At 36.7% G+C, this 19709-nt stretch overlaps 2 protein-coding genes across 3 annotated transcripts in view; one reads left to right on the forward strand and one right to left on the reverse strand.

Annotated features, from left to right (window-relative positions):
- The window catches only part of IPCEF1 (interaction protein for cytohesin exchange factors 1), a 94127-nt gene that overhangs the window by 36206 nt on the left and 38212 nt on the right, over nt 1-19709 (forward strand). For both annotated transcript variants that reach the window (XM_007186134.2, XM_057527569.1), the window contains exons 5-8: nt 10008-10081; nt 11517-11588; nt 17671-17729; nt 19056-19144. In XM_007186134.2, the coding sequence (XP_007186196.2) occupies nt 10008-10081; nt 11517-11588; nt 17671-17729; nt 19056-19144 (294 nt within the window). The remainder of the gene's footprint in view (nt 1-10007; nt 10082-11516; nt 11589-17670; nt 17730-19055; nt 19145-19709) is intronic.
- OPRM1 (opioid receptor mu 1) overlaps nt 1-19709 on the reverse strand; it is a 174733-nt gene that overhangs the window by 21669 nt on the left and 133355 nt on the right. The window lies entirely within an intron of this gene.

Genomic DNA, 19709 nt, shown 5'->3' on the forward strand with positions numbered 1-19709 from the left:
ATGTATAGTCAAAATTCTGTGCTCTATTATTATTTGTGTGGGGTTATGTCACCATGTTTGTGTTCAGTTAGGTTCATTTGTTTCTATTTGTTTTAAATTTTTGGAACTGCTGCTTTTTTGTTTGTTTTTGGTTTATCTATTTTTTTTTAATATAAATCATTTACTCAATTCCAAAGTCAAAACTATTTACAAATTACAACCAGGTAAGCCTTGCTTTCATCCCGTTCCTCTACCCACTTTCCTCCCTCCTTTTATGTTTGTTTTAAAAATTTTTTTCTACTGTTTCTTTTTACAAATATAGGCAAGTATGTATACTGAGGGGTATCCTGTCTCTCTTTTCTTACATAAAATTAGCATACTGTATCTATTGTACTGTACCCTACTTTTTCTCTTGCTTTGTCCTGGAGATTATATGTATATATGTCATTTTTCATAGTTATTCATTATATGTAGATGCCATAGTTTATTCAATTGTCCCCTGATGATAGACATTTGAATTCTTTACAATCTTTTGTTCTTGCAAATAATGTTGCAATACATATGCCATTTAACATATTTATATTTAGGACAGATCTCAGAAGTGGGATCTGTGGGTCAAAGGGTAAAGGCATTTTTGCTCAGTTTCCTTCTACGGGCTTCCATTTTGCATTACCACTAACAGTGTAATGAGAATGACTGTTTCTCTGTAGAGCTAGAACTTTAAAAATTGATTTCACCTTTTCTTTCACCTCAGTTTATTTTTACCTTGTATTTTAGAGGATATAATTCAAATTTCTTTATTGTCATGAGTCTGTGTACCAATAGAATTTACTTATTTATTACTTATTTATTTATTTTTCATTTTTTTTTTTTTTTTTTTTTTTTAAAGGATTTTCTTATTTATTTATTTATTTATTTATTTATTTTTGGCTGTGTTGGGTCTTCGGTTCGTGCGAGGGCTTTCTCCAGTTGCGGCAAGCGGGGGCCACTCTTCATCGCGGTGCGGGGACCGCTCTTCATCGCGGTGCGCGGGCCTTTCTCTATCGCGGCCCCTCCCGTCGCGGGGCACAGGCTCCAGACGCGCAGGCTCAGCAATTGTGGCTCACGGGCCCAGCTGCTCCGTGGCATGTGGGATCTTCCCAGACCAGGGCTCGAACCCGTGTCCCCTGCATTAGCAGGCAGATTCTCAACCACTGCGCCACCAGGGAAGCCCCTATTTTTCATTTTTATTTAACTATAGTTGATTTAAAATATTATATTAATTTCAGGTGTATGGTTTAGTAATTTGATATTTTTATAGATTATACTCCATAGAAAGTTGTTATAAAATATTTGCTATATTCCCTGTGCTGTACAATATATCCCTGTAATTTATCTATTTTATACCAGGTAGTTTGTACTTCTTAATCCCCCTCACCCATTTTGCTCCTTCCCCCACCCCTCTTTCCACTGGCAACCGCCAGTCTGTTCTCTGTATATGTGAGTCTGTTTCTGCCTTGCTATGTTTGTTCATTTGTTTTATTTTTTAGATTCCACATATAAGTGAAAACATACAGTATTTGTCTCTCCCTGTCTTACTTAATTCACTAAGCATAATACCCTCCAGCTCCATCCATGTTGTTGCAAATAGCAAACTTTAATTATTTTTTATGGCTGGGTAATATTCCATTGTATATATATGTATATACACAATATATACAATATTCCATTGTGTGTGTATATACACACACACACACACACACACACACACACACACACATATATACATATACCACATCTTCTTTATCCATTCATCTGTTGATGGACAAGAAAACTGGGTAGCAATACTCATATCAGACAAAGGTGACTTTAAAACAAAATCTGTAACAAAAGACAAAGAAGGACATTATGTATTGATAAACAGGTCGATCCAAGAAGAGGTTATAACATTTGTAAACATTTATGCACCTAATACAGGAGCACCTAAATATAGAAAGCAAACATTAACAGACATAAAGGGAGAAATTGACACTAATAAAATAATGCAAGGGGACTTTAACAGCCCACTTATATCAATGGACGGATCATCCAGACAGAAAATCAATAAGAAAGAAGTGACCTTAAAAGACACATTAGATCAGATAGACTTAATAGATATTCACAGAACATTCTTTCCAAAATCAGCAGAATACACATTCTTTTCAAATACATGTGAAACTTTGTCCAGGATAGATCACATGCTAAACCACAAAACAAGTTTCAATAAATTTAAAAAGATTGAAATTATTTCAAATATTTTTTCTGACCACAATGGTATGAAACTAGAAATCAATTACAGGAATAAAACTTGGACAACCACAAACACATGCAGACTAAACAACATGCTGCTAAAAAAACCCCAATGGGTTAATGAAGAAATCAAAGAGGAAATCAGAAAATACCTTGAGACAAATAAAAATAGAAACACAAATTTTCAAAATACATGGGATGCAGCAAAAGAAGTTCTAAGAGATGTTTTTAGCAATGTAGGCCTACCTCAAAAAGAAGAAAAATCTCAAACAACCTAACTTTCCATCTAAAGGAATTAGAAAAAGAAGAACAAACAAAACCCAAAGTCATCAGAAGGAAGGAAATAATAAAGATTAGAGAGGAAATAGAGACTAAAAAAACAGTAGAAAAGATCATTGAAAGAAACTGAGTTGTATTTTTTAAAGATATTGATAAAATTGATAAACCTTCAGCCAGACTCATTAAGAAAAAAAAGAGAGTGGGCCCAAATAAACAAAATTAGAAATGAAAGAGGATAAGTTATAACCAATGTCATAGAAATACAATCATAAGTGAATACCACAAACAGTTACATGCCAACAAATTGGACAATCTAGAAGAAATAATTAATTCCTAGAAACATACAATCTTCCAAGATTGAATTAGGAAGGAATAGAAAATCTGAATAGACCAATTCCTGGTATTGAAATTGAATCAGTAATCAAAAAACTCCCAACAGACAAAACTCCAGGACCAGATGGCTTCACAGGGGAATTCTGCCAAACATTTAAAGAAGAGTTAATCCTTCTCAAACTATTCCAAAAAATTGAAGAGGAGGGAATACTTCCTAACTCATTCTATAAGGCCAACATTTTACCCTGATACCAAAACCAGACAAAGACACTGCAAAAAAAGAAAATTATAGGCCAGTAGAATTTAGTGACAACTGTTCCAAAGTGACATGAGAATGGACAGCTCTGCTTAGAGTTTAGATTTTGCTCGTTTCCAACATAGCGGGGGTTTCACGGCAGAACTGAGCAAACCACGGATTTATATGGAGAACTGGAGTTTTGCAAAGCTCGTAATTCTGATATTCATTGGGTAACTTCACTTACATTTATTTAAAGTAATTCCAAAACTGTCAAATCCATATTCACACATAAATGCAAAAGCATGTTACAAAGAAATCTATATTTTGTTTTCTAAACTAATTTTTTCCTTGAACTTAAGATTCTATTCGCTTAAACACATACTTTATTTAATAACAGGATTTTGGGGGAAATGGTACAATGAAAATTCATATAGATTCTAACGTGCCTCTTGATTTCAGAACTATGGAAATGTAAAATATCAGGTTTCTCAGAATCAAGGAAATAGAGTTCCACTGAGAATAGAGAGATAATTATACTCTTTATTTTTCACCATGAAATACATAATAATTCCCTGTATTATACTTCATTTGCTTCTGGTTTGGTCTTCTTTGACCTACTTATCCTCTGGAATATATATATGATTCTTATTTTTCTAGGTCTCCTCTCTACCTTTCTGACATATGTAGTTCCTTAAGAAGTGATTTTGTCTGTTTTGCAAGGTTTGTAGTATGAAAAAGCCAAACTTTATTGATGGCAATGAACACTTATTTTGCATTTAAATATTAAAATTTGATGTCCTATCTTAATTAATTTTTAAAAATATGTCTGAGTGTGGCAAATTCTATGTAAAATATTTTGACTCTAAAATTCCTGTAGTCCAAAATTGAAGCAAATAAGAAATATGAACCTACTTTTGTGTCTAAAGTTTGAACAAGTCATATTGAGTCATCAGCAGGACCATCAGAGACCTCATATTTTACCTTTATTTAAGTCTTACTGATAGCCAAACAGGAGGGATTTCATTCATTGTTTTTTACTCCCCAAACTTTTCCTGCATCTCATGTTTTTAAAAACAGCTTTATTGAAATATGTTTTACATATCATAAAATTACCCTATTCAAATTTACAATTCAGTAATTTTTGGTAAATTTACTGAGTGATGAGCCATCATAATACATCAGCTTTAAATCATTTTAATCATATCTATAAAATCCTTTATGCCGATTTACAGTCAATCTCCATTTCCACCCCCAACTCCACGCAACCACTGTTCTATTTTCTGTCTCTATAGATTTGCCTTTTCTCTACATTTTATATAAAGGAATCATACAGTATTACATGATTTCCTGTGTCTGTCTGTCTTTTACTTAGCATTATGTTTTCAAGACTTTTCCATGTTTTCGCACGTGTCAACTGTTCACTAAACAATAGTCCATTGTATGAATATACCACACTATTTACCAGTTGATGGATATTTAGATTGTTTCCCATTTTTGGCTATTATGAATAGTACTGCTATGAATATTTGCATGCAAATCTTTGCATGGGCATATGCTTTCATTTCTCTTGGGTCGATACCTAGGAATGGAATTGCTGGGTTGTATGGTAATTATATGTTTATATTTTTTAGAAACTGCCCATAGTTTTTCCAAAGTGGCTTCTGCATCTCATTTTAGCACTTTCTTTATTGTCAGAGGAAAAAGACCATGTTTCTGTCATTCATTCATTCATTCACAGAACTCATTTCTTTATTTTGCATGTGTTGAGCATGTACCTTGTCCCAAGAATTAATGATATAACCATAAACACAAAATTGTTTCCTTCAAAGTGCTCACCATCTGTTGGAGAACAAGAGGAATACCTAGATAACTAAATACAGTAAGAGAAGTATGGTAAGCAAAGTCCACCGCTGGGGTTGAGGTGCAAAGAATAGGGCACAATTCCAGGCTTGGGGGAGCAGGGAAAAGTTTTGGAGAAGGTCACACCGAAGTTGATTTGTGGAGACATATCTAGGGGAGTGAGGGAGGAAGGGCATTATAAGCCTAGCAGCAGAAGGCATCCTGCCCTGCTTGCGGTCAGAACCCCTTTACCCAGATCACCTTTACTTTTCTTCATAGCAGTTATTGCCTACAGTGTGCTATGTAATTTATGTGTTCATTTGTTGAGCTATTGTCTCTTTTCTCCTTGAAAGTAGAGATCTCTGTCTGTTTTGTCCACTGATAAAGCCCAAATATCTGACACGGTATCTGACACGGTACCTGACACAAAGAAATGGTATTCAATAAATATTTATTGAATAAATGAATGTATAACCACAAACAGTTTTGATAAACATGTGTGTTTAATGCTGCATAATACACCAACTACAGATGAAACTTCACTGAATTGAACAAAATCAGAGCCGCTGGGTAAAGTGGATGGATGGGTACATGAGGAGGAACACCTTTAAGATTGTAGAACATCACATCACAAAGTGAGGAGCAGTGTCTTGTTTCAGAATTTAAGACTAGATTTGGTAAGACAGGTTTGCACAGCAACCAAAGGATGGTTTGATACTTCTGGTAAGAGAACAAGATTTTTATTACATTAGAATCCAGAGAAAAAATTGCAGGTACCAATGCAGAAATTTCAAGTAACTTCTCAGAAATTTAGGAATGACTGAAGAGGAAGGTTGCCATTTGAGAAAGTTATTTAATTAATACAATAAGGAACAAGGGATCTGAGGGGGTGGAGGAGGGAAAGGAGGAAGAAGAGGAGAAAACTGTCATTTCCTTAGGATTTTCCCACTGTGATTGTCATTTTTGAGGCATTTTTTGCAAGTCAAATAAGCAAAGACAATTTTTGACACAGTTGTGATTTTGAATACAGCTTGAATGTCTTAGGTACAATGAAAAATGCCTTTGCTCATAAAGGAAACATTACTGGGGAAATACTAAAGCATCTTTTACTCATATTCATTTTGGCTCTTATTTGAAGGAATCTCAGCCATCTCCGTTTTGCAGGAAAGGAATCCACCCAAATGAAGACTTACAATTTATCTCTTACATATATCTGTATTTAGTTTTTTGTTGATTGACTTTTGTGTTGTTATCATTTAATATGGGCTTCTTGTACTGAAAACAAATTGTCTAGAGACTAATAATGCTATAAATTGGGTGTTAATTGTAATTCAGCTCAATGGAAGTATTTTTCTCTGTGTTTTAATTTTTTTGTTTATTTTGGTTGAATAAGGGGTAGGGACCCTGGAGGAAATGAAATTGTATTATTAAGCAGGACTTGATCATGAAGGACCTTTTATACTCTGCTAAGGCACTTAGACTTTATCTAAGAGCAATTGGGAACCATACAGGATTTTAATGAAAGAAGTTCATGGAGTGAAGATTTGCTGTGATTGTGATTTGGACACTAAATCAGAGGAAAGGAAAGAACTAGAGAGAGGGATAATGGTTTAGAAGACTTTTGCAGTAATTCAGGTGAAAGTTAATGGTGGTCTGAAGGAGGTGGTGGATAAGGGATGCATTGAAGAGCTGTGGCAGATGCAGCAATGATACAAATTAGTGGTTATTTGCACAGATGCTGAGAAGGAGGTTGAAGCATCAAAGATGTCTTCCATATTTCCTTTTATTTTTTTGGACAACTGGATAGAAAGTGATATCATTCACTGAAGAGGAGAACACAGGAGAAAGAGGAGCAGGCATTTCATGGAGTAAAATGATGAGTTTGGTTTTGGATTTTCCACTCTTGGGGAGAGTCTTAGATTGTGCTGTCACATAACAAAATACCATAGTCTGGGTGCCTCAAACAACAACTATTTGTTCCTCCCAGTTCTGGAGGCTGGGATGTCCAAGATCAAGTTCTGGCAGATTCCATGTCTGCTGAGGGGCTTCTTTCTGGTTGGCAGACAGCTGCCTTCTTGCCATATCTTTAGATGGAGGAGGAGCAGGGAGAAGAGGGGGAACCACTGGTCTCTTCCTCTTCTTATAAAGGCACTAATCCCATCACACGATTAGTAAGGGCTTCACCCTTATGACTTCATCTAAACCTAATTACCTCCCAAAGGCCCCACCTCCAAATACCATCACTTTAGGGTTTAGGGCTTCAACATACGAATTTGGGGTGGGGGGGCACAAATATTGGGTCTGTGGAACACCCATTGAATAGGTACACTAGGCAGTTGTATCTTGGGACGGAAGCACCAGGATTGAAATGAGTTTGAAGTATAGGTTTTGGATATGCGTGTACAATGGTTATACATGCAGTCATGGGTGTGTGTATGATTCCCTGTGGAGAGTACTGGAATGAGAAGAGAGTAGGTCTGTGGTTAGAAATCTGGGAAATACTGACATTTAAGAAACAGATGGGGGGGAAGAAGACCCTATGAAAGAAAGCAAGGAGTAGTTAGAGGAGAAAGGGGGAAGCAGGAATGTGTTGTCGGAAGAGCAAGATAAGAGGCGTTTCAAGAGGGAGTGGGCTGTAGTGTCCGTTCCTAGAGTTCAATTAAATGAGGGCTAAAGAGGGTAGATGGGATTTAGCAACATGAAAATCACTGGGGTTCATGGTAACTACCACTTCTGTGGAATAGTGGGCATAGAAATGAATGAGGGGAGGAAATAGAAACAAATGGTGAATATAAATTGTTTTATTCTTTCTAAAATAATTACAGGAATTTACACTAAAATAACCTAGCCTAAAATAGGGTTTTTTTAATCGAGGTGAAATTCACATGAGATTATCCATTCTTTAATGAACAATTCAGTGGTATTTAGTATATTCACAGTATTGTATACACTATCTCTATCTAGTTCCAAGGCATTTTCATCAACCCAACGGAAAACCCATACCCTTTAAGCAGTTGCTCCCTATTCGCTACTCCCCCCTCAGCCCCTGGCAACCACTAATCTGTGTTCTGTCTCTATAAATTTACCTATTCTGGATATTTCATGTAAATGAAACATGCAATATGTGATGTTTTGTGTCTAGCTTCTTTCCCTTTGCATAATGTTCTCGAGGTTCCTCCACATTAGAGTATGTATCAGTACTTCATTTGTTTTTATGGCTGAATAACACTCCATTGTATGGATAGACCACCATTTATTTATCTATTCTTCTGTTGATGGGCACTTGGACTGTTTCCACCTTTTGACTACTGTGAATAATGCTGCTATGAACATGCATGTACATGTATTTATTTGAGTGCCTGTTTTCACTTCTTTTGAGTATACATCTAAGAGTGAAATTGCTGGAGCCTAACATAGTTTTTTAAAACTATACTTTTAGTGTGGGTGGGGGAGGGATGGATTGGGAGTTTGGGATTGGCAGATGCAAACTATTATTTATAGAATGGATAAACAACAAGATCCTACTGTATAGCACAGGGAACTATATTAAATATCCTGTGATAAACAATAATGGAAAAGCATGTGAAAAAGAGTGTATCAATATATATGTATAACTGAATCACTTTGCTGTATAGCAGAAATCAACACAACATTGTAAATCAACTATACTTCTTTAAAATAAATTTTAAACACTATACTTTTATATAACGCTGAGAGTTCACAAGAAGCATTGTGCATTGTAGAAAAAGTTGACTTACCCAGTCTCTTCAAGTTCTTTACATTCTCTTTGAGATAGGATTGGTGAAACCACCATTCAGTAATTAAATAACACATCAAAAGAGAGATAAGTTGAGTGAAAAAAATATGTAAAATTTTTAAAGAAGGAAGTGCCCTTTCGAATTGAGTTTTGAGTTTTATAAGAAGAAAGCACTTCAGGTGAAGAGTTTGGATAAGTTGACTCATGTAAGAGAGAGAAGACAGGACAGGGCTAAGGTTGGAAGTTTCACAGTTTAATTTTTCTGAAGAAAGAGTGCAAGTTGCACCCTATTTGGTGATAAGGGAAAGAAACACAGATGAAGAGCACCCATGGTGCTGATTTCATAGCTAGCTGACTCTAAAAATTAAGATTGTATTTTCAAAACCAATTTTTACTCATCTCCCAATAACTGACTCTTTTATGTTTAATCTTGTGGATTGTAATTCTCCATTCAGAGACACCAGTGTAGATGGAAGATTTGAGTTCTGTCTATGATAAGCAATCTAGCCTCCTATGGTTCAGTTAAATTTTATTCATAAAGTAAAGATTAAGAAATTTTTAGAGGTGGAGCAATGATTACATTTCCTATAAAATTCTTGGTGTTTTAAAGTGGCATTCATTCTACGTCCTTAAAAGTGTCATTTTCCTCTGCTGTCTTTCCTTTATAGAAAAAACTCCTGGGAATAGATTATGGAACTGAGATTTTCCAAGACATGGCTCTGTGATTTAACCCCCAAGGAACTTCCTAAAGACTTGGGAGAGGAAAAAATGTTTGTTGAGTATCTGTTAAGTGTTTTATTTGTCTGAGCTCACCTAAGTCCTATAACAACCAGTAAGTGGTAGATCCATGATATGAACCTCAATTTACTAACTCCGAAGTCAGGCCTCTGCACACCATATAATAGTGTGCTAATTAGGTTCCTTCTTATGTGCCTGTGGCTTGCGAGAGAAGTAGGATGAGACAGATGCTGAGGATAGCTGTGAGCTCAGCAGGAAGTGGAGCTCTGATAGGTGAGCTCTGATGTTTTCTAGGAAGACAAAAAGGGGTCGGGCAGGTCCTACTTGTGCCACACGTTGGCTGTCCCTAAACTGGGCCATGTTACTTCTCAGGGAAAGATTCTGGATGATTTATCAGAAGAATATTAATTCCTCTTAAAAATATGTATCTAGGATAAGTCCAATGCTGATTCAGAGGGGTATCTTTTGACACACCTCCATTTCACTTACTCTATCTCTGTTCAACATATATGATCTCAATAAGTGAACTGCTAAGATGGACACTTTTATTCATATTTGTGTATGTATTTGTTTCAGGCAGAGAAAGCTGATGGATTTATCAACCTGCCTGATTTCACTGTAGAGAGAGCGTCTGAATGCAAGAAGAAGCAGTAAGTTCTCTATCATTTTCCACAAAATATGGAGCCAGGATAACATCTCTTTATAATGTTCCTCAGGTGATAAGGTGATTTGGAAGTTAATGATGGTGACATTCAAATGTCTGAGAATTTTGACTTTATGGGTTGGAACCCCAAACAATAATAGAAGCTTTTAACCTCTTGTTTTCTGGAATTTCATTTTGTGGAGCAGATGGAATTTAAAACCCCACGGAGCCCTGGCAGGATGTGCTGTTAATGATGGTGTCTGTGATCCAATGAAAAGCAAGCTGCCATCCAGGGCTGGCAGGGTCATGAGATGTCAAGGCTGTGTCCTTGTAAAGAGAATGACTACATAGGACTCACCAGAGCTGCAGATATGATACAATACCAGTTTCTTTTCCTTAGTTCATGAAATTGTCAGTAGCATCTTTGAAGTTGAATTCTCTGAGATGTCTTAGACTTGGGGATTAGCCCCCTGATATAACTGAAGTCCAAAAGATTTGAGAGCTGACAGGAACCAAGAGTCACCAGCCCATGACTCTAGACCAGCTACCCAGACTCCCAGTTAAGTGCTCTTCCCATGATAGGATCCAGCTGCATTTTGCATATGTGCCCTCTTCACCTTTTACTTATTCTTTATTCTGCTTTTGACATCTTTTCCTGTTTTATTAGAGTGGGGCAGTTCCCTATTGACCTGTGTTCCTAGTGGCAGCAATTGATTAGTTTTTTTTCAATGAATAAACTGGTGTTGGCTTTAAGCCTTTGCCATTCTGATATAGCTTCCTATCTTTAGTGATACACGAGGTTGTGCTTTTGACCACACTGGTCATTTACAAAATCTCTGGCCCATACAGCAGGACTTCCTGTCTAAATGGTAAAAGGGAAATACTTTGTTATCTTCAACGTGCTATACTTTTCTTTTCAACTAAAAATCTGCCTTATATTTTTCCTTTACTAGTAGAGAATAGCTTGGATAAAGTCTTTGATGTGTGTTCACAGTGTAGAAGTTTTATACTTGATTGTTTTTCTGTAAATACAATTATTGTATATATTGATTGAATTTGAATGAATACTTTGCTTGAAGGAATTGATCTGAGTATTTTGAAGTGATACATCTATCACTTTATATTTTAATTTATTGTCTATTTATAGCAAAACAGCAAATGAAAATAGAAGAATATATCCATATGTTTTAAATAGAAACTATTGATCAGCCACGACTCAGTCCTGGTCTGGATGTCCTGACATGATGAATTACCCCTCTGCTCTCTAATAAAATAGAGATTAGACAATAGGTATTTAACGTAATTAAAAATTTTGTTTTTGTAAATTAACAAAGAAAGCAGATGAACTTACCATACTTATATTTGACTGTTTTACTTTTGACTACATTGTTGACTACACTAACTTCTAATTTCTTATGTGTCTATGCTTTTCCCCCTTCAAGTGCTTTTAAGATCAGCCATCCAGAGATCAAGACCTTTTATTTTGCAGCTGAGAATGTGCAGGAAATGAACCTGTAAGTAGAGAAAAATCACTAAATCCTATCTTTATGGGAATAGATTACTTTGGTCAGGTGTCCGAATTTTAAGCACATGTGCATATCAATTTGTTTTTAATTTCTGCTGCTTTAAGGATTAATCTCCTGAGCAGTTATAAAGCCTTCTTGCTTTCTTTTCTAGTATTTAGAAGCATTTTGGAGAACTACACAGATCAAAATGGCTATTTTAGGAAGAAGTAATAAGGTTCCTCTGAGGGAACCACTAAGTTGAGAAAGGAATAGAAGACATTATAAGAAAATGTTAATATGAGAATAAGCATCCCAGGGAGAAAGGCTTGAAAGAATTGTGTAACTGATCTCACAGCTTTCAGAATTTTACATGAAAAATATCTCTGCAGCATTTCACACGTGCTGTGTGATTATCATGATGATTCATGGTTATCATGTCTCCATGTTCTATCCCCAAATTTTGCAAAACATCTTTGTTTAGAGTACCTCTAATATAAATATATATCCCTAACTCCATTTCCTGTTTGCTCAGTTTAAGTAAGTGGAATATACTGGTAGAGTATTACTCGCCTTGCGACATCATTACAGTGTGATCGCAGTGGCTGTTATTTGGATGAGGCTCTATATATTTAAGGTGCTTGAAGCATCAGAGGGCATTCTATTTAATTTAAGTTCTAGTCTCAGAATTCAGTGTTTCTTATTACTTTCACTTAATTAATTAAAAATATACATATGGAATAACTATTATGCGCTTCCTTGCAGCAGATCCTAGGCACTAGACATGAAGAATATAGACATAATCCCTCCATTCACAGAGCTCATCGTTTAATCTATTTTAATCTATTTATATTTTTATATTTAGTTATATATTTATATCTATTTAATTAATCAGTTTATCTTTTAATAGATCTTTATTGGAGTATAATTGCTTCACAATATTGTGTTAGTTTCTGTTGCACAAGATAGAAAATCAACCATATGCTTACACGTGTCCCCATATCCCCTCCCTCTTGAGCCTCCCTCCCATCCTCCTTATCCCACCCCTCATATTAATTTATTTAGACATAATGATTTTCTTATCTATCTGCTCTCTGTAATTTCTCTTTGGCCTCTTGCTTTAGAAATGTAAAGGAAAAAACAGCTGCTTTTTACTAAACATGTATGAGCAAGAGTACACACACACACACACGCACACGCACACGCGCACACACACACACACACACACACACACACAGAATGCCTTACACCATATCCCCAGGGAAGCCTTTTCTCCCTAGAAGCATTCTCATCTGTTCCCTGCGTTTATCTCGCCACCACAAACCTTTAGATGAGGGCGGAATTGCTCTTTACCAGAGAAAGTTAGGGAACACTGTGTTACAAATAACAAAGCAAGGTATTGACAACGGCGTCTTCCAAACAAGTCTTTAATTTACTTGGACAAGGAAAGAAGTTGTTTCTATCCTCTTTTTGACTTTAACTCCCCCCCCCCCCACCCCACCACGCCCCGGCTTTCTCAAGCATCTGAGAAAAATAAGAGCAGATACACAAAAGGAGGAGATAAAAACTTCACAGTCAAAGCTCTTTATTTCTCTTTTTATTTGCGTTGGTAACGCTAAATCCTATTGACTAGCAAGGTCTAGGTGCGTGGAACGCTTAGTGCGGTCTCCCAGCGGTCCTTGGAATCATATAGTAGTGAGTGTCAGAGCGGAGCCGAGCCATCCATCAATCAATCCCAAGTGGTCCTTTCTAAGCTTTAATGGTGATGAAACAGGGCTGCCCGTCAGCAACCTCTCCCCACCCCCACAGGCTCCCTTGGTGCCTGGCTTCTCCCAAACAGCTTCTTGTATCTCCAGCTTTCTTCCGGTCCACATCCTTCCCATTCATCCTGCGACTGGTTCTTTCAAAGTCGTTCTGTTCTCTCCGACAAGGGCAGAGTAAGACTGAGTTTACCAGAAAAACAATGACTGCGAAGGGTTTTGTTACCGAGAGAATTTCTCTACCTACACGGTGAAACACATTTTAAGCCAGTAAAAGTGTGAGACCCTTACAAGATTATCTGAGTCGGTTCTACTTCAGGCAGATGTGCTTTCTAAATCACACATCAGAGTTATTTAGCTCCCTTCCCACCCACTCCTCCAGTTTTTGTTTACATTTCTGGTCCATTTATCTTCACTTTTCAACATACTCCCTTTGCAGAGCTCTATCTAATGGCAAGTACAGTTGCATGAGTATTAGCTACACACTCTGCCTATTTGACTGTTAAACCAAAGCCTTTTATAGTTATGAAAGCCAAGATCTCATGGCCTATCATGCTGTGAAGATCTGTTAATTTTACTTGAAATTATTTTAGTATTTGTTTATCTTTCCAGCTTACAAACAAGATGTAAAATTGAAATTTGAATGTGAGGTGTCATGACCCCATACATTTGAATCTCTCCGTGACCTTTATACTCAAAAATTGTCCGTCTGGCTACTCATAAATAAATGGCCCATTTGTCTGTGCCTGAATGTATCACAATTAATGTATCATAATTTTTCATTTATAATGTTGTTAATAAGCTTTATTATTCTGAAGGTGGTTTTTCTAATAGCCAACAATGCAGAATCCCTTCGGGCCTGCAAGTTAACTTCTTCCTTCTCCCACAGGAGTAGGCAGAGGGGGTTTAAAGCTTTGTTCTGCAGTAGCCCCTGAAGAGCTTCCTTTCTTACTGATGAGGTCTGTTTAAGCCAGGACGGAGTGCATCTGGGTATTTCTTAGTGAGATGCAGAGGTGCTAGGGAAGGATGGAGTGGTATTTGGAGAGATGGATTCTGTTTCAGAATTTCGCCTCCTTGGGAAACTGCCTTTTTGGGTGGTGACGTTTCTCTCAGTGATGATGAAGGAAAAGGTAGCTAAGTTTAATAGAAGCACTGTGTGTTCTGCAGGGACCCTCAATTCACAAGTATAGGGGTGAGTAATTAAAGGTAATGAAAGAGTTGGTTTCTAAACAAAGACTGGTGGTAGCTGCCTTTCTCAGACGGTGTTTGTGGGAAAAATGTCGTTTTGTACATCAGTTTCTTAACACTTGTGCTTCTTCAACACACACATTCACATCCAGTTAACATACAACAAACCCCCAGGAAACATCTGTCATCTTCTTTTATGTAAATATGTCTTTTTGTGCATCCATCTATTTAGACACAAATAGAAAGTTTGCTACAGCCTGGATGTTTTTTTTTTTTTTTTTTTTTTTATTTATTTATTATTTTTGGCTGTGTTGGGTCTTCGGTTCGTGCGAGGGCTTTCTCTAGTTGCGGCAAGTGGGGGCCACTCTTCATCGCGGTGCGGGGACCGCTCTTCATCGCGGTGCGCGGGCCTTTCACTATCGCGGCCCCTCCCGTTGCGGGGCACAGGCTCCAGACGCGCAGGCTCAGTAGTTGTGGCTCACGGGCCCAGCTGCTCCGTGGCATGTGGGATCTTCCCAGACCAGGGCTCGAACCCGTGTCCCCTGCATTAGCAGGCAGATTCTCAACCACTGCGCCACCAGGGAAGCCCGCCTGGATGTTTTTTAAAAAAAGTGCTTAGCAAAGGAGGTGCTCCAACCCCATGGGTTCTAGAAAGAAAACAAGCAAGATTCTGATCAATCACTAGTTTTTCCCAGCAAGTAACTGATGGTGGCAATTAAAAGTATATGAGTTTTGGGTAAGGGCTGAGAGGAATCCGCTTTACTGTTCAATACTCTTCTGCTATATCTGGAAAGGAACTTAGAAACATCTTTTCTTATTTCAGGCATTCTCACTTCATTTATTTTTTTGTCTTGTTATGTTAAAAAAAGAAGTTTGTCTATTTCACTTTGAGATGTTTTTTTTGTGGGCAGGGTCAGCTTATACAATTATGAAATCAGGAATAAACTAGGAATTAGTGAGCCATTAAATTCATTGTGCTTTGCCTGATCAGTTTTTAAAAATGTACTTCTAAGTGTTTCTTTGTTGAGTAATGCATAAAACATATTCTTGTAAAGAATCATGTAATACAGAAGTATGTAAATTGAAAACCTTCCCATTCCCCCAACTTTACCTTCCCGTTCTACTTCTTTCCCTAAGATTAAGCCACTTTTCACAATATGACTATGTCCTTTCTGAGGCTTTTCTTTGCATACCAAGTCTTGTATAAGACATATGCAAATATATAGTTTTAGAAGCACATTGAATCAGGATAAACACTTTGTTTTGTACTTGCTTTTTTCACTTAATAGTACATTAGGATTTTTCCAGGTCATTACAAGACCCTCCACCCCATCTCAGTCTTTTTATTAGCTTCTTAATAACATGGTACTTTTGGAATTGGTACCATACTTTATCCGTTTTCCTGTTAATGGACAATTATATTGTATCAGTTTCTTCTTTTTGCCTTTGCAAGCCTTATTGAATTAATATTCTTCCACATTTATTTATGTACATGAAGGTGTGTTTTGTAGGATAGATATTTATAATTAGGATTATTGGACGAAGGGGATGAAAATTTATGTTTTGAATAGTATCATCAAATTACCTGCTTAATATTGGCTGTTCCAGTTTTTCATGGTCAACTCAAAAAGCATGCGAATGTTTTTCCTAAAATCTAATAGAAATCAGCAATATTTAAAATTTTTGCCAATCTAGTGGTGAAAAATATTTTCCTGTGCATTTCCCAAAATACTACTGAGGCTGAGAATTTTTCCATATATTTATTAGCCATTTGTACTTTTTTGGTCATTTTCTGTTTCTTAGTTTTGTTTATTTTTCTACTGAGTCTTGATGAGCATTTTTCAGTTCCTATGGCATGATCTGGGCCCAGGTGTCCATGAGAGACTCATGTTTATCATGGTGCAAAAGGGGACTTTCTAAATGAGGCTGGAGCTCATCTTCCTTCTTGTAGGCAGTTCTATTTTATTTATTTTTAAAAATAAAATTTATTACATATTTCCTGTTAAAAAATAATCAATACAGCAAGACCATGGCAGGATGAGGGTTGGGTAAGTGTTCCTAGTTTGTTGACAATTGCAGACTTGGGAATGTGCAATATTTGTGCTATGGTAGGGGTGTAGCTGGGTGATTTACCAGGAATTACAGGACTAGAAATAAATAAAAGGTATAGGTGAATCAATAAATGCATAGCATTATTATTATCATTTTGTTGATATTGATTGACTTAGGCTACTTATGTTTCAAAAAAAGATGAATACACATCATGGGATATTTTTTAAAAATAAAGAAAACTGGAAAGAAGTGGGAAGTAAATCACTTAGATTATCGCTATCCCAAAATGATATTTTCCCTTTAAATAGAAGGTTATATAGCTAGGAACATATGAAATAGATACATTTTGTGTCTTTTAAAAATTTGTGTATTAAAATAAGTTTCTAACTGAACCCTTGAAAAGGAACTACAGTGGCCTGAAGTCATAAGCCAAGTTTGTGTTCCTTAAGGTTTGTCTAGTTCTTTTTTCATTATTGATGGGTAGTTGAAATTCATTGCCAATAAAATGGTAAATCAATGGAAGATGAGACATTGTCAATTTTTACCTTACATAAAATTTTTCAAGAAATTGAAATTTTCCCCAGCTTAGGAATAACTGTGAAGCTCTGGCCAGATCTTTTTACTGATTGATATAAAGATTGTGGTTTAATAATAGATCATCTTCATTTTGTGTGTGTGTGTGAAATAAGCTTACATTTTAAGAATTAAAGAGATAGAACTTTAAAGGTCAAGTTAAGAAATTCATTTTGATGGTTGATAAGAATTTCAAATACACAATTACAAAACGTATATTTGTTCGTATATTTAGAATATCTAATGTAGTTGCCCACTTTAACTAGCTGTATAATGGGCCACCTCATTTCTTATCTGACAAAGAATGCCCTAAGTACGGACAGTATTGTGAAACCAGAGGTCTCAGATTTACATACCACAAACTTAGGCTGTTTCTAGAAATGTTTAGACTGACCATAGCACTATGACTTAATTTTATTATAAAGTCTGGTACAAGACCTTCCTTTAGGGTCTAGCGTAAAGGTGAATATGTCAGGGAACAGTGTCTCTGGTCAAACATTTATTTTCTATTTGAATTTTAGGTGGTTAAACAAATTTGGATCATCTGTAATCCATCTTGAATCCACTACAAAGGATGAAGGTATGTTCTATTTTCAATTTCTGAAAATTTAGCAAGAATATTAGAATAGGGTGAAAATACAATGTCAAGTTCTATGTATAGTCTTGTTCTAATGAACCATACTTTGTTATTTAAAATTATCTGAAAATATGTATAGACAGACAGAGACACACAGGCTCACCAACATGGAATAGAGCTTCCCATGCTGGCTAAGAATGCTTTTCACACTTCACCCACACGTTAGCAGCTGTAGGCTTCACTGAGATCGCAACCAATTGCCAATGCAAATGTTTTATTGCCCCACTTACTGAATTCTTACTCATAGACATGATCTCGTCATGTTCGAGACAGATAACTTTCAGCCCACTGTTTCCTCTCTGATATTTTAGTATTTCCACCAGGTGTGTGCTGAGACTAATTACCCTAAGTCTGTACCAGGAGCCTGAATGTCAGATTGGGACAGAGGCCATATTTTTAGCTCAGTCTGTAGCTTTCAGTGTTCAAAAGCTACAAGAGTCTAATTCTTCTTAATGATGCAGTTACTCCTTAATATTGAGAAGAAAGAGGATTTAGGTGCCAGGGTCACAGAGCTGACACTATTTCTGAAATGCTCAGACCACATAAAACTTGGAAGTTGGAAGTAGGGAGTTATATCTTTGGAGAACAAAATCATAAAATCTTAAATTTAGAAATGAAAAAGTGACAGCTTGATTTAAAACAATAAAGAAGTGCAATGCAATACTGTGAAATCAGTGTCCTAATCATCTCCTTGGTCTTCTTTTCCATAAAATAAACACCCATTATATATTTGAAGTATATTTATAGATTGTGAGCAAAAAGTAACTACACAAAAACCTTCTCCTTTTCCTGGTATGTAAGGCCTTCTGTGATATGGCCTCAAGCATCCTTTCAGCTTTGTTTTCCACCCTGCCCCGTAGGGGACTCTGAATACTTGGCCAGTCTGTGTCCTCAGCCTGGTACTCCCATTACTCTGTGTGCACCACTGATGGCTTACTTATCCTGCCATTTTCAGCTCATTAAGATTCCTATGCTCAAAATTAATCACTACTGATTTTATGCTCCCTTAGTGTATGACTCACACCTCTTTTGAGGAATTAGTTTCACTTTCCCTGAGCTATGGTTAGTCGTCTTTCTGCTTATTGGACACACTTAGAGGGCAGAAACCCTCACAGAGGGAAACTCTTATGTATCAGGTAGCTCACTAGATAAGTGCTTTCTGAATTGGATTGGAAATGCAATAGCCAGATGGAGAAGAACCTCTGCTCATGCATTATGGAATAAGTTATAACAGTGTTGAAACATTCAGCATTTTCCTTTTTGCTATAGAATGCTACAGTGAGAGTGAACAGGAAGATCCCGAAATAGCTGTCGAGACACGACCCCCTCATTACTCTGCGGAGACTCTCTCTCCTTTGGTACGTACCGACGTAATTGGTCTGTTGGTCATCGATCAAATGTGTGGATGTCGTTCCTTCCAGTTGGGTAGGAACTACCTTGACTAATACATTTTTAGAGTAGGCTAAGTTAAGGTACTTGCCAAAGAGCAAGTGCAGTTCTCAGGGTGCTGATTTTGAGCCTTCTCCATAGCAACCCATTGGAATGACAAATTCGGTGCATTTGTGTGTGACCCACAGAGGTATTTTATGCTCAGAGGATTCATGGTAATGCAAAGGACTTCTAGGTAATAGGCCAATGCTTGCAAAGATTTGTTTTATAATGTTTATTATATCCTACTTGTTCTCAGAAAGAATTGAAAATACCTTGCCTAGGTGCATGCACTGTAACGATGTAAAATGAATGTAAAGGGGATGAAGGCAATAACATGAAGAGAAAATTAGAAGCAGAAAGATAGCAGGAAGCAAGGAGTGGGGTTAGTGCATTAAATCTGGGTATGGAATGATTCAGTATATTTACTAGAGAGAAGTCCAAGTTTGAGTCTAAGCTTTGGAAGCATCCAGTGTAAGTTCAGGTTATTAATGG

The sequence above is a fragment of the Balaenoptera acutorostrata genome, chromosome 14 (assembly GCF_949987535.1).
Source record: "Balaenoptera acutorostrata chromosome 14, mBalAcu1.1, whole genome shotgun sequence".
Lineage (NCBI taxonomy): Eukaryota > Metazoa > Chordata > Mammalia > Artiodactyla > Balaenopteridae > Balaenoptera > Balaenoptera acutorostrata.